The following is a 13,168-nucleotide window of genomic DNA, read 5'->3' as shown; positions in this document are numbered from 1 at the left end:
GCCCGTGAGCCATGGCCGCTGGGCCTGCGCATCCGGAGCCTGTGCTCCACAACGGGAGAGGCCACAACAGTGAGAGGCCCGCATACCGCAAAAAGAAAAAAAAAAAAAAAAAAGTTGAGGGAAAAAGCAGTCCATTAACATTTATCTTCTCTGTCTACTGTTTGTATTATCTGGTTAGATTAGATAATTTACATATCATTCCCCTGCCTTCTTCTTCTCCATCAATCCTATATTCTCTTCCCATTCTTTATTTCCCTCTAACCATGAACCTTAGGCCAATGAATGGCAATTCTTAGGTCAATGAATAGGAAGCATCATTAACCTTGCAGGGTTGAGAACAGCATATTTCAACCTTTAATCCATGCTCCTGTTTGATAAACATAAAAAATTCACACACACTATCCCAGAGATTCAGATATATACACCCCACCATGCAGATGGACTACCCTCTACAAATCCTCTCAGCCAAAAGTTTTACTTTTCATGGTTTGCATTCCTAAAACAATTTTCCCCAATATACTGCTACCATATTGGCATATATACTCCTAAGAAATTGTTATATACCCCTTGAAAATCACTGGTTTAGAGAATCACTACACTTACTCTAGGCTAAGAATTCAAGCCTTACCCTCAAGCAGCTTGCCATATCAGGGACTTATGAACACATCTAGAGATATTCAGCAATGCAGAAGGCAGCATTCAGTAGGTACTCACTAAATAATTATTACCTGAACTGATGAGCTAAGAAGGGGCCCAAGAAGAGCATATAGCTGGCTGAGTTACTTGACAATTAGCAATTACCACAGTCAGCTATTTTGAAGGTACCCCACACACATTGCAACTTCCAGAATGAGTTTATGGTCACAAAAAAAGCTACCCATTGTCAAGAAAACTTATCAAAGTAAACACATCATGTACCAAACTAAATGACCTTTTAAAATGGTGTGTAAATTGTAACCAAGGAAACCTGTGAAATAGCTAATTCCAATCAAAGAGCCCAAAGAATATTCTTGGGACTGGAATGCAAAAGAAAGAAAGAAGCAAATCACTTGAGAACATGCTAAAGAATAATGAGTAACAGAAGGGCTGGGCCTTGAATGCACTCTACAAAAAGGCAGGGTATGTTTCCAGATCTAAAGATGTTCTAATATTAAACAACCAGCACAATTTTTAAGAGAATTATCCCCATAGTTGGCAAAAAAAAGCAATCCACTGTACCAACCTCGGCCTAACAGAAATGTCTCTGAGACGTCTAACGCTGTTCGGGTTAGAGGATGGAAAGCCTTGAGTTGCCATCTCCCTCTCCTGGGCCTAAAGCAGATATCGCTATGGGATCATAGCTCTTTCCTGAGGGGCCCAGCTGCTTCCAAACACAGGCACTCCAGGCAGCTGCCACCAAGTCAGAGTTGGCTCACAAAATGAATCCCCATTCTAACTGCATATTTGCCAAGCATCTCTCTGACCTAATAAGTTTGGTCTGAGCTAAGAGGATGGTTCCTTATGCTGCCATCTACCTGGTTTCCAAGCTAGGTGGTGTATCTCCCACTATAATTAGAAAACTAGCATTCTTGAGAGTTAGATTAACAAGGAGTGCATCTCTAAGTCTCTTCAAGTCTAGATGGACAAAAATTAAAACTTGAGGCCCTGCCACACTGAAGCCAGACCCTGGACTGGAGACATCCCTTCAAAGTATAATAGTTATTTGCCAGGCTAACAGCAACTAGCAGGCCTCTCTCCTTGACATCTCTTTAGCTGTATCCTGACTTACTCAAGCAAGCATATAGGAGTCAGCACCTGGAAGACAGCATGTGCAACTTACTTTATTCCATCCTCACTTGGGGTATCAATTCCAAAAGACATTGCTACATGGGAGAACAGTTCAATCATTTCAGTTCTGAGAAAGAGTGAACACCAGCTGAAGAGGATCAACTGCTACCGGGAGAGTATTCTGAAGATCTAACAGTAAGAGGCAGCTAAGAAATTCACAGTAGAGTGTGACTAAGTTCAGAGTGTGACATCAACAAGATAAGTTCAAGACTGTGAAATGTCTCCCAAGTAGAAACAACAGAACTTTTAAAACATGAGGGCTGAGGATGAAGAATCAAATACAACTTCAAAGACTAGACAGAAAAATAGCCACAAAGAGAAGTACAACAAAAATGAGGGGTAAAACAGGAGATAAGCAGGTAGAATAGATTTGCAGGAGATTAGCTGGTGGGAGATCTGCTGGTAATCTCCAGGTAAAAGATAAAAGATTAGAGATGTACATCTGGGAGCCACCCTCCTGCCTGAAGGAAAAGAGCAAATAAAGCCAGCCTGGGGTCAGACATAGAATAAGGGCAGAAAAATGCGAACCAGTATTAGAAGGTACTTTAGTAGCTACAGAAACAAGGATGCTAGAATCTAAGTAATAATATTATTACTTTATTATTACTTTTTTTTTTTTTTTTTTTTGCGGTACGCAAGCGTCTCACTGTTGTGGCCTCTCCCGTTGCGGAGCACAGGCTCCGGACGCGCAGGCTCAGCGGCCATGGCTCACGGACCCAGCTGCTCGGCAGCACGTGGGATATTCCCGGACCGGGGCACGAACCCGTGTCCCTTGCATCGGCAGGAGGACTCTCAACCACTGCGCCACCAGGGAAGCCCAATTATTACTTTAATAATAAGAATAATATTATTCTTTTAATAGCAGCAAACACATACAGATACCATTCTAGGATGCCTGACATATTTTAACTCACTTAAACAACCCTATGGAAATAGTTGTTATTGTTACTCCTATTTTATAGACGAGGCAAATGAAGCACAAGAAGTAGGTGACTTCCCTATGGTCATATACTGAGAAGCAGAGCTGGGATTTTGGTACCAAATCAAAGCAAATCTGCACCCAAAGTCTACACTATTAACCAACAGCTGCAGGCCCTCTCCTCAATTAAGACTCCTGTCTCCACCACTTAATTCAAGCAAACCACTGAACTTCTCAGAGTCTCAGTTTCCTTACCTGTAAAAGGGGGAATAACACTTGCTCTCTCTACCTTCCAAGGCTTTGGGGAGCATCTGATGAGAGGATCAACAAGGGATCTGGGATTTAATAAAGCCCTGTATTAAGGGTAAGCTGTAGTTGTTCCCCATCAGGCCCACTTAGAGTCGAGGTCAACGAATATAGATTTTCAATGACATTTCAAGCGCCACTGGTTAGATTAAATTTCCATGACTCTGTTAAAATATAATCAGATTTCTTTCTACCATCCAGCAATTGGTTTCTTATATTGAGCATACACTAGAACATGATGCCTTTCTTAGTCCAAGGACCTCTGAAACCTGGGGCTGTAAAACCTAAGGACACTGAGGTGACAGCTGCCCCGCAGAAAGGATATAAAGAAATTCGGTGATAGAAAAGGCGGTTGCATTGATATTCTAATCAGTAAAAATCATAATAACAACAGCAGGGGGTGGAGGTAGTTCTGCCTTCAACCACAGCAACAACAGGGTGGTCCAGTGGTTTTAGTCCGAATCCCTCCAGCTCTACGGGAGAGGAGGGATGCAGCCGCGGATAAACTAAAACGCACACCCCTCCGGACCACTGACTTTCCTCAATGGTCCCCTCGCGTCTACTCGGCTTTCAGCTCTACCCTCGTTTCGCATCGCCCCAGGATCTCCCTAAAGCCCTCGGAGGAGGGGCCGCGGCATGCCCCCATGGACTCACCTCTAAAGTTTTCACCAGGATCTTCATGTAGAGCTCGGAGATGCCCAAAGACACCCCAAAGGCCGAAGGCAGGAGTATGAAGCCGAGCACCAGAGTCAGCCAGGTGTAAACGATCTTCCCGGCCAGATCCGCGCCATCCATGGCTCGGCGCACCCAGAAGGGGTCCACGGAGGAGGTCCGAGCGCGACAGCTGTCCCTGTCCCCAGCTAGTCGGTTGGCAGCTCCGGGAGCAGAGGTGCGGGGCCCGGCTCCCCGGAGTCAGCGCCGCCGCCGCCTGGCACTCACCTCTGCAGTGAAAACAAGAGAGGACGGGAAAAACTTTCAGAAGGACAGCAATTTCCCTCCTCTTCGGGCTCCACCTCGCCGCGGCCGGCTGACTCTTTCTCGGTTGGAGGCCCAGGCCCCCTGCTGCCGCTTGCGCAGACCTGGTAGCGCCGGCCGGGCGACCAGGGCTGGGGGTGAGCGTGGAGACACGCGAGCGCAGCGGGGAACGTGTCCCACCCTGTGCCTGATTTCAGTTGGGTGGTGATTGGGGCAACTCAGCGTTGACTCACGGAGGCCCTCACGGAACGAGGATCCCTGCGGCGCCGTGCACCACCGCACACCAGCCGCTGGCGGAACTGACGCCTGGTCCAGGACTGAGCTGCTGGTGGGCTGGCTCGGACGCCCAGCGCCCAATTTCTGTACCCTGCCCTTGCCCCACCTCCTCCGCCACCCAACGGGGAGCTTCTAGTAGGGATCTGCACGGAAAGCGCCGCAGCCTCCCGGGCGGCCTCGTCTTCCCCGCGCCCCGCCTCGCCAGCACTCCCAGCGGAGATCCTTTAGGGAACAGAGTTTTCATCTGCAACACGTTAGCATTTTCTCACCCCCAGAATGAACTACTGACGTGTCCGGAACGCTTGAGAAGGTCCTGCTTGTGTGTGTATAAAACGACCTCTCGGCAGGGCTGTCAAGGAGAGGGAAATGCCCGCGGCGCTGCTGAGCTGCGGCTTCCTCCGCTTCCAGGTCTCCCACTCCCTCTTCTCCCTCCTCCTTCCCCTCCCTACTCTACGGAGCTGCCGGGCGAGATCTTGCTCTTCCTGAAAGTGGAAAGTTCTCTCCACGAGTCGCCTCCTCCGGCTCCTCCGCCGTTTCCCTTGGCACAGAAATCCTTCCGCCGAGGGTCGCTCTCTTCCTGGGGCAAGATTCCAACCACAGCTTCCCTTACCTTTCACCCAACACTATTCTCACAGAAGCCACAGAAAAACGCCAGGCCCCCGCAAAGCTTCATCCAGCTGACGCGCGCTTCCAGGGAATTCAGGGCCCGCATCGCTGCCTCGTTAGCCCTTCCTAGAACAGTAAACGGCAAAAAGCTTGTACGGGTATTTACTTCACTGCGGTTCATGCCTCTTAGAAACCTGATCTGTTTTTAAGAGTAAGCGTAAGAAGGGATGTTGAGACTGTAGTAGATAAGAAAATCAGGCTCCCAGCGTTTCCAGATCGTCACGAATGGGACCAAAATCTTGTACAGGTCTCTTTCGGGTGTAATTTCAAGCTAGAAAAACTGGGACGGCAAGCAAACTGAATTCAAAGAGTGTTGACAACAAATACTGCGAAAGAGGCTGACCCGGCCCAGGGTGTGGAGGAAATGGAGAGCGGAAGAGAGGAGAACCCCCTGCAAAGAATGTAAATGTTTGGCTTCTGCACCTCCTGCCAGGCAGGTATCACAACTCCTTACCCCACTAGGAAGGGAAAAAAACTGTAACTTGGTCCTAAAAACCAAAGCTGAGAATGAAGAAGTTTCAGGCGCTTGGCTTCTCAAAATTAAACCTCTTTATAGTCTGCCATTTTACGAAAACAAACAACAACAACAAAAAAACCACACGTGCCAAAATTCGTCCAAAGTCTTTGCTGGAAACAAACACATATTTAGCACAAAACCTCAAAGATTATATTGACTCATTTAACACCATACATTCAGGTAAAGCTCTTACCCTCCTTTTATTTCCTCAAAGAAAGATGACTAAGGAATGCTGAATGATTGTACCAAAGTTTACCCAACAAGTCTCAGTGCAGGTAATTTCGTTTAAGGATGGCCTTTTTCTGCCCATCCAGACAGAGGAGCTGAGTGCCCACGATCTCCAATGATTTCTTGTTGCTCACAACCAAATTTCATGAACGAGGTTTGCTTCTTTGGTTTTGGTTTTGGTTTATTCTTTATGTAAGAATTATTGTCCCATAAGGACTTCCCTGGTGGTACAGTGGTTAAGAATCCGCCTGCCAATGCAGGGGACACGGGTTCGAGCCCTGGTCCGGGAAGATCCCACATGCTGCGAAGCAACTAAGCCCGTGCGCCACAACTACTCAGCCTGCACTCTAGAGCCCGAGAGCCACAGCTACTGAGCCCATGTGCCACAACTACTGAAGCCCGCATGCCTAGAGCCCGTGCTCCACAACAAGAGAAGCCACTGCAATGAGAAGCCCACACACCGCAACGAAGAGTAGCCCCTGCTCACTGCAACTAGAGGAAGGCCACGCCAGCAACGAAGACCCAATGCAGCCAAAAAATAAATAAATGAATAAAAATTTTAAAAAGAAAAGAATTATTGTCCCATAACGGAATGGTGGAATGGTAATAATGTGGAGTCTGAAGTCTTAGACTGACTCCAAACTGACACGGACACTTGTAAGTTTGAACAATTCATTTAGTCTTCTGTGTTTCAGCTTTCTCATCAGTAAAATGTATTCTTTTTAGGGTCAAATGTGATTATGAGCTTGAAATTGCTCTGTTAAGGACAAAGGTCTGCAGACATGGAAGGCAGCTTGGTGCAAGTGTAAAAGCTCTCCACCTTTTTTTTTTTTTTTGGCTGCGTTGAGTCTTCGCTGTTGCACATGGGCTTTCTCTAGTTGCGGGGAGCAGGGGCCACTCCTCATTGCCGTGTGCGGGCCTCTCACTGCGGTGGCCTCCCCCACCACAGATCACGGGCTCCAGCCACTCGGGCCTCAGTAGTTGCAGCATGTGGGCTTCAATAGTTGTGGCTTTCAGACTCTAGAGCACAGGCTCAACAGCTGTGGCACACGGGCCTAGTTGCTCCTTGGCATGTGGGATCTTCCTGGACCAGGGCTTGAACCCGTGTCCCCCGCATTGGCAGGCGGACCCTCAACCACTGTGCCACCAGAGAAGCCCAAGCTCTCCATCTATATCTCACCTAAAACACAGGAGAGCCAAGATAGGTTCATCTTTGCAGTGATGAGGGAGGGAGAGGGAAGAAGTAATGGTGGGTGGTCCCCATGCTCCCTTTCACTCACCTCACCTCTCCCCTTTCCTTGCACACCTTAAGGCTCTTTCATTTAAACCTAGGAAGGATCCTCCCTCCCTTCCTGCATTTACAACTCCCTTCACTGCATTAGTTTCCTAGGGATGCCATAACAAATTACCACAAACTTAGTGATTTTAAACAACACAAATTGATTCTCTCAGTTCTAGAAGCCAGAAGTCTGAAATGGAGGTGCCTACAGGGCCAAGCTCTCTCCAGAGGTTCTAGGGGCGAATCTGTCCTTGCTTCTTACAGCTTCTTGGGTAGCTACCAGTGTTGCTTGGCTTGTGGCAGCATACTCACTGCCTCAGTCTTCACATGGCCTTTTCTTCTTTTCTCTTATGAAGACACTTATCACCCTGGATTTAGGGCCCATTCTAATGCAGGATGATTTCATCTTGAGATTCTTCACTTAATTATACTTAATCTGCAAAGCATTTTTTTCTCCAAATGAGGTCACGTTCGCAGGTTAGGAGTTGGGCATATCTTTTGGGAGGCTACAGTTCAATCCCCTACTCTTACCATATCTGTAAACTGGCGATAATAACACCTACCTGGAGAGGTTGTTATTGGGACTTGAGATTATACATTTAAACTTTAGCTGATAGTACATACTCAATAATGAGGTTGTTCAAGACAATCCTGTTTTTCACCTGTTGTCCTGGCATATATATATATATACATATTTTGTTTTGTTTTGTTTTTTGGCTGCATTGGGTCTTTGTTGCCATGTGCGGGCTTTCTCTAGTTGCAGCGAGAAGGGGCTACTCTTCGTTGTGGTGTGCGGGCTTCTCATTACAGTGGCTTCTCTTGTTGCAGAGCATGGGCTCTAGGAACACGGGCTTCAGTAATTGTGGCTCGCAGGCTCAGCAGTTGTGGCTCGTGGGCTCTAGAGCGCAGGCTCAGTAGTTGTGGTGCCCGGGCTTAGATGCTCCGTGGCATGTGGGATCTTCCAGGACCAGGGATCGAACCCATGTCTCCTGCATTAGCAGGCGGATTCTTAACCACTGAGCCACCAGAGAAGTCCCTGGCATATATTTTTAATGACGTTTCCTTTCACTCTCAAAAATGTCCTGGTTTGAGTGAAAAATCACATGGTTCCCTTATTCTTATATAATTTCTAAGATCCCTTCCAGTCTTAAAATATTAGACTTTTGATAAAACTGTCAAGTCCATGCATGACCCTTGTCAACATCTGAGGCCAAATGAAGTTGTATAGGAGAATGAAGAAGAGGGATTAGCAGGTAGTCCAGAGCTTCTCAAACTTTAAAGTGGGTAGGGATCCCTGGGGCTCCTGGGATTGAAGATTCTTCCTAGGACTGGGATGGGGCCTGAGAGTCTGCATTTCTAGGAGCTCCCAGGTGATGCTGATGTTGTTGATGTACAGACACACCTTGAGTAGCAAGCCCTTAGAGTTCAGACAAGAGGGGAGTTTTATATTTAACTGATGACAAAAGGCCATGGGAAAAACAAACATATGGTTACCAAAGGGGAAAGGTGGGAGGAGGGATATATTAGGAGGTTGAGATTAACAGATACACACTACTATATATAAAATAGATAAACAACAAGGACCTACTGTATACCACAGGGAACTATATTCAATGTCTTATAATAACCTATAACGGAGAAGAATATGAAGAAATATATGTATATTACTGAAACACTTTGCTCTACACCTGAAACTAACACAACATTGTTAGTTACTTCATGAATAAAACTAAATAAATAAATAAATAAACAGGAAAAGACCGTGGGAGTCCAGGTAAGTCTCCAGGAGCCAACGCAAGAAGAATTGATTCTGAAGAGCTCCTCCTTACCTGAGGACTTGTTGTATTATCTGCATCTTTTTCCATACCCCTGCTTTGACAGCAATTGTGAGCAATTGTGAACGGAGGAGTTTAGGCTACAAAGCTTTGAGCAAATGTCAATACTCTCATGAATAGATGCCTATGGCAAATAAGATGTCATAGTTGGAGCCAAGTGGCAGATATTGATTTAATTTAAGAGGGAGGAATCCACGCTGGCAAAGGAGAAATCTGGGGGTGTAGCAGATTGCTGAAGCATTTTTTGAACAGACAAGTCTTGCATTTCTTGTCTGCAGTCTCTGTGTGAGACCTCTCTTTTCTCTCATTTCACACCTTTCTTGGGCCTTCGTCATACCCCACCTTGGTTTGGGTATTTGCTTCCTCATCCCACTGTAAACGGCTTAATACCAGGAACTGTGTCATTTATCTGTATCTCCTTCCCACTCGTCTGCCCCTTCCACCTGCACAGAGTTTTACTTCATGCCACACTCTTGTTCAAAGCCAGCAGTGACTCCCTAATGGTCACAAATTAAAGTCCAAATATATCGAATATCTTAGGCTGGATCTTAAAGCACTCCAACTTTAACTCCCTGACATTCCAGCAAAACCTTTCTCACCTTCCCCTGGTTTCTGCAGAGCTTCTTATTCTCTGGGTGCTTGATCACATCACAATGCCTCACCCCCACTCTCATCCTCCCACACCCTGCCCTTTTCACACCACTCTACTGACCTCTCACCCAAATCTCTCACTCCACAAGTTTGGGATCCAACATGGGGATCCTGCCTGTTACTGAGTATGTCTATTCCAATTATGCACCCCAGAACTGGGGAAATAGCCACAGGATGGATTCGGGAATTCATTGGGCCCAGTGTTAGATGCACCTGAACTAAAACCCCATTGTTCAGCTGACATCCACAAGCTCCTATTTTCACTGATAGACCAGAGTGACATTTTGGGTCTCTAGGAGTTAGTGTCACTTCAGAAATAGTGTCCAGTAATCCCTGAAAAGTCTGATTACTTCCCTTTCTTCAAAGAGCAGTCACCTTGATAAATGGCCTTAGGTCCCTTTGTGGAAGACTGGGAAACAGAATAACAGTATAAAACTTTGGCAGTCTTCAAGGGGACCCGGCCTCCCCTTCTTTCAAGTGGTTCTGGGTCTGTAAACTGGCTAAAGTTTGGGAATTAATCAAGAGATTGTGACTGTTTGGGGATTTGAGTTAGACATCTGTTGACTAACCTAGAACTTTCCACTTATACAACTGAGAATTTAGTTGATTGCCATATATTTCTTTTGATCAGTTATTCAATGCCACAGATTTCTTTGAGTCGGACTATTCTAATTACTCTATACTTTGACTCTGCTGCCCATTACAATCATACTCACTTTGTCTTTGGTAATTAAATACAGCCACTTGGCAGCTGGCTTCTTGGAGTCCTGTTATCCTCATTGCATTTAGGGACACTAGTTGAATGGTAGCAGTTCCCACTGTAAATTCTGACCTACCGAGAAGAGCAACCACAGAGCTCTTCAAAGATTCGGGGGCTCCTCTCACAAATACGTTTCTCAAAGTTGAAGTAAAAGGTATGTCTTTGGACCTTTCCAGGGTGAATGATCAGGTCTTTACATGATAAATCCACTCCAACATTCCATCTCCCTAAGCCTTGGATGCTTCCTCTACAGTATACCAACACAATTCTGGCATTTGAACTTATTCAGTGTAGACCACTTATGGATCCATGTTTCAATAACAAATCAAACTGTTAGAGTTCTTTCTAACCACTTGAGCTAAAACACAAAATCTAGAATTTCTGCTCAGTGGGTCCATCTCAATAAATTCCACCTGATCCAACTTTCTATTCCTTCCACCACGCTCTCACACCCTTAATATCCATTCCCATGCCTATTCCCTAGATTTCTGCCTGTATAAACTGGAAAAATCATTCAGTTCTTTAGGAGCATAGCTCGCCTTCTCATGGAGGTACCTCATACTTTGTACCTCACCTTTCAGGGCCTGCTGGGACTTGAGTTTAATTACAGTTCTAGAAGCAAAGAGTGACAGAGTTAGGTCCTGAGGAGGATCAGCAGTGTCTTGCAGGGCAAGTACTTCAGGGGAGGCCATTACAGGTTCTTTGGACAGAGGTAGAAAGCTGCTACTACTGGCAAACATGACTCAGCAGAATTTAGGGGAGGAGTTCAGTGTTCCTAGCTTCATCAAGATCTGCCCATATATGTCCCCATGCCAATTTTCAGGATCCTGTTTCTTCCCAATCAATGCCCTCACTTTTGTGTTGTAGTTCAGCCACTGAAGGATGAGACTCTAGGTTTGGTTTTCAGAAATCTTGGCCCATAGCTATAGGAGATAAGGATTTCCTTCTGGGCAGATATAGAAGCTTTCAGACCATTTATATAAAGTTCAGCCTGAGAATTTGAAGCCTTTTTCTTTTCCCTGCTGGAGGGCAGTTAGGAGCAACTAGCCAATTTCATTATATTCCTCAGTTTGACTAAAATGTTCTAAAATAACTAATACATGGTCACCCAGAACTTTGCCTTCTCCTGCTATTGATTAGAAGTATCCAATGGTCATATTTTGGGTATCTCTTACATATTATGAAATGGACTACCAGTGCCTTCTCTAGCACTGAAAATAGAGGCATTAGTGTCTTTAAGTCTAGTTAAATTAGAAAATGAACTCCAGAAAACTCATTCTTGTGATTCTGTTCTTCTTTAACCAGGCCCACCCAGGTTATCTAGGATAATCTCCCCTACTTAAAGTCAACTATGTACTTTAATCACTTATACAAAATAATGTCACAGCAGCACCTTGATTAGTGTTTGATTAAGTAACTGAGGAGCCTAGCCAGGTGTACACATCAAAAAGACCGTCAATCACACGTGTGAGAAAATAAGAGTAAAAAAGTAAAATAACTGCTAAATATTACTATAAAAGCAGTTGTGACTTCATGCACCCCCTGAAAGGGCTTCAAGGACTTCTGGAGTCCCTGAGCTATCCTTTGAGAATTACTGACCTACATAAAAGTATTTCTCCAACAAAAATATAACAGTGCATGGAGGCACATTACTTACAGTGAAGCTGCCTAATACCTCATGCCATACTTTATGTCTCATTTAATTTATTTAAATTAAATTTTATGACTAAAATAATGAAAAGAGCCAAAATTGAATAGTAGGTAGCATGTTGAGATGAGGAACATAAATCTGCTTTTCCTTCTGAAGTTCTCAGTTCCTGGGAGATCTCTAAAAGTGTGAACATTTCCTCCACTGTCTGTGATTCTGGTGTTTAATGCTAGAGTGCATGTTTTTAAGAGTTTAGCCCTGAAAGTCAAGCAACTAGTTCATCTGTGCTCAGTCCAGGAAACAATGAACCTATTCCAATACTGAAGGAAAAACTGACACGGAATTTTTTCATCCCAGGGCACACTGTTATGATATAGTGATATAGTCAATGCACACTTGCTAAATTGAACAGAATGCCCCAAAAGGGCAAGAGTGTAGCTTCAAGGATTATGTACATTGATGGAAAAAAGTCTCTGACAAGAAAGCCCAGGCTCTCCTCTTCCCAATCCATTTATTCACTGGTTATATGTAAATCAGCAGTCAGAAACCAGAGGGCCTTTACAATGATCCATACAATGTTTTTTAGAAAATTTGAATTGATTGCCCACATATTAAAATATTCACAAGATTAGAATTTCTGGATTCTTTTAGAATCAGGCAGCACTGAGCTCCCATTCCTATAGGACATAACCTCTCCTGTGTACTCTATGTCCATCCCCCTCGTGGTCTTTTGTCATCACCATGGCACTGATGTATTTCTTATAGTAGAGTGGACTTAAGGAGAAAATGACATGTACTTTTTACTTAAGCACTTAACAAAATTTTTCTTAACCCCAACCTACTTCCTCATTTTCATTACCTGCCCAGCTTCTTTCAATAGTTATTTGAATTTGAATATAGTTAAATTTCAGCTAGTCCTGATTAGTCAGAATTTCTTCCACCAGGAATTCTATTACCCCATCACCACCAAAGCTTTAGATTCTATTATTTAGATTTCAGTATTCATCATTATTTAGATTTCATTTTTTTTCTTTTCTCTTCTTTCTTCCTTTCTTTCTTATTTTATTTTTTGTTAGAAAGATTAGAGAAGGAGTTTGATGGCCAAGTGCTCTGTGTCTCCAGAACAATATTAAGACAGAAGACCCCACCATAGAATTTGGCACCTCTGGGGAAGGGGAGGGAGATGATAACAAGGATAATAAGAATGTTGGCAAAATTTTCCATTAAGAAATGGTTCACTTAGGGAGGGTCTTCTTCCTCAGACAGTTGTAATCACTTTTA

At 44.6% G+C, this 13,168-nt stretch overlaps 1 protein-coding gene across 5 annotated transcripts in view; it reads right to left on the bottom strand.

Moving 5' to 3' along the window:
• GPAT3 (glycerol-3-phosphate acyltransferase 3) overlaps positions 1-4,755 on the bottom strand; it is a 58,399-nt gene extending 53,644 nt beyond the window's left edge. Inside the window, exons 1-2 of one of the 5 annotated variants that reach the window (XM_060093419.1) lie at positions 4,573-4,755; positions 3,707-3,993 (exon numbers count right to left, since the gene is read on the bottom strand). In XM_060093419.1, the coding sequence (XP_059949402.1) occupies positions 3,707-3,847 (141 nt within the window). In that variant the 5' untranslated portion in view covers positions 3,848-3,993; positions 4,573-4,755. The other 4 variants (XM_060093446.1, XM_060093427.1, XM_060093436.1 and 1 more) reach the window with 4 other exon arrangements.
• Between the last annotated feature and the right edge of the window lie 8,413 nt (positions 4,756-13,168).

This window comes from Mesoplodon densirostris, chromosome 1 (genome assembly GCF_025265405.1).
Source record: "Mesoplodon densirostris isolate mMesDen1 chromosome 1, mMesDen1 primary haplotype, whole genome shotgun sequence".
Lineage (NCBI taxonomy): Eukaryota > Metazoa > Chordata > Mammalia > Artiodactyla > Ziphiidae > Mesoplodon > Mesoplodon densirostris.
This window is presented reverse-complemented; position numbering and strand designations above follow the sequence as displayed.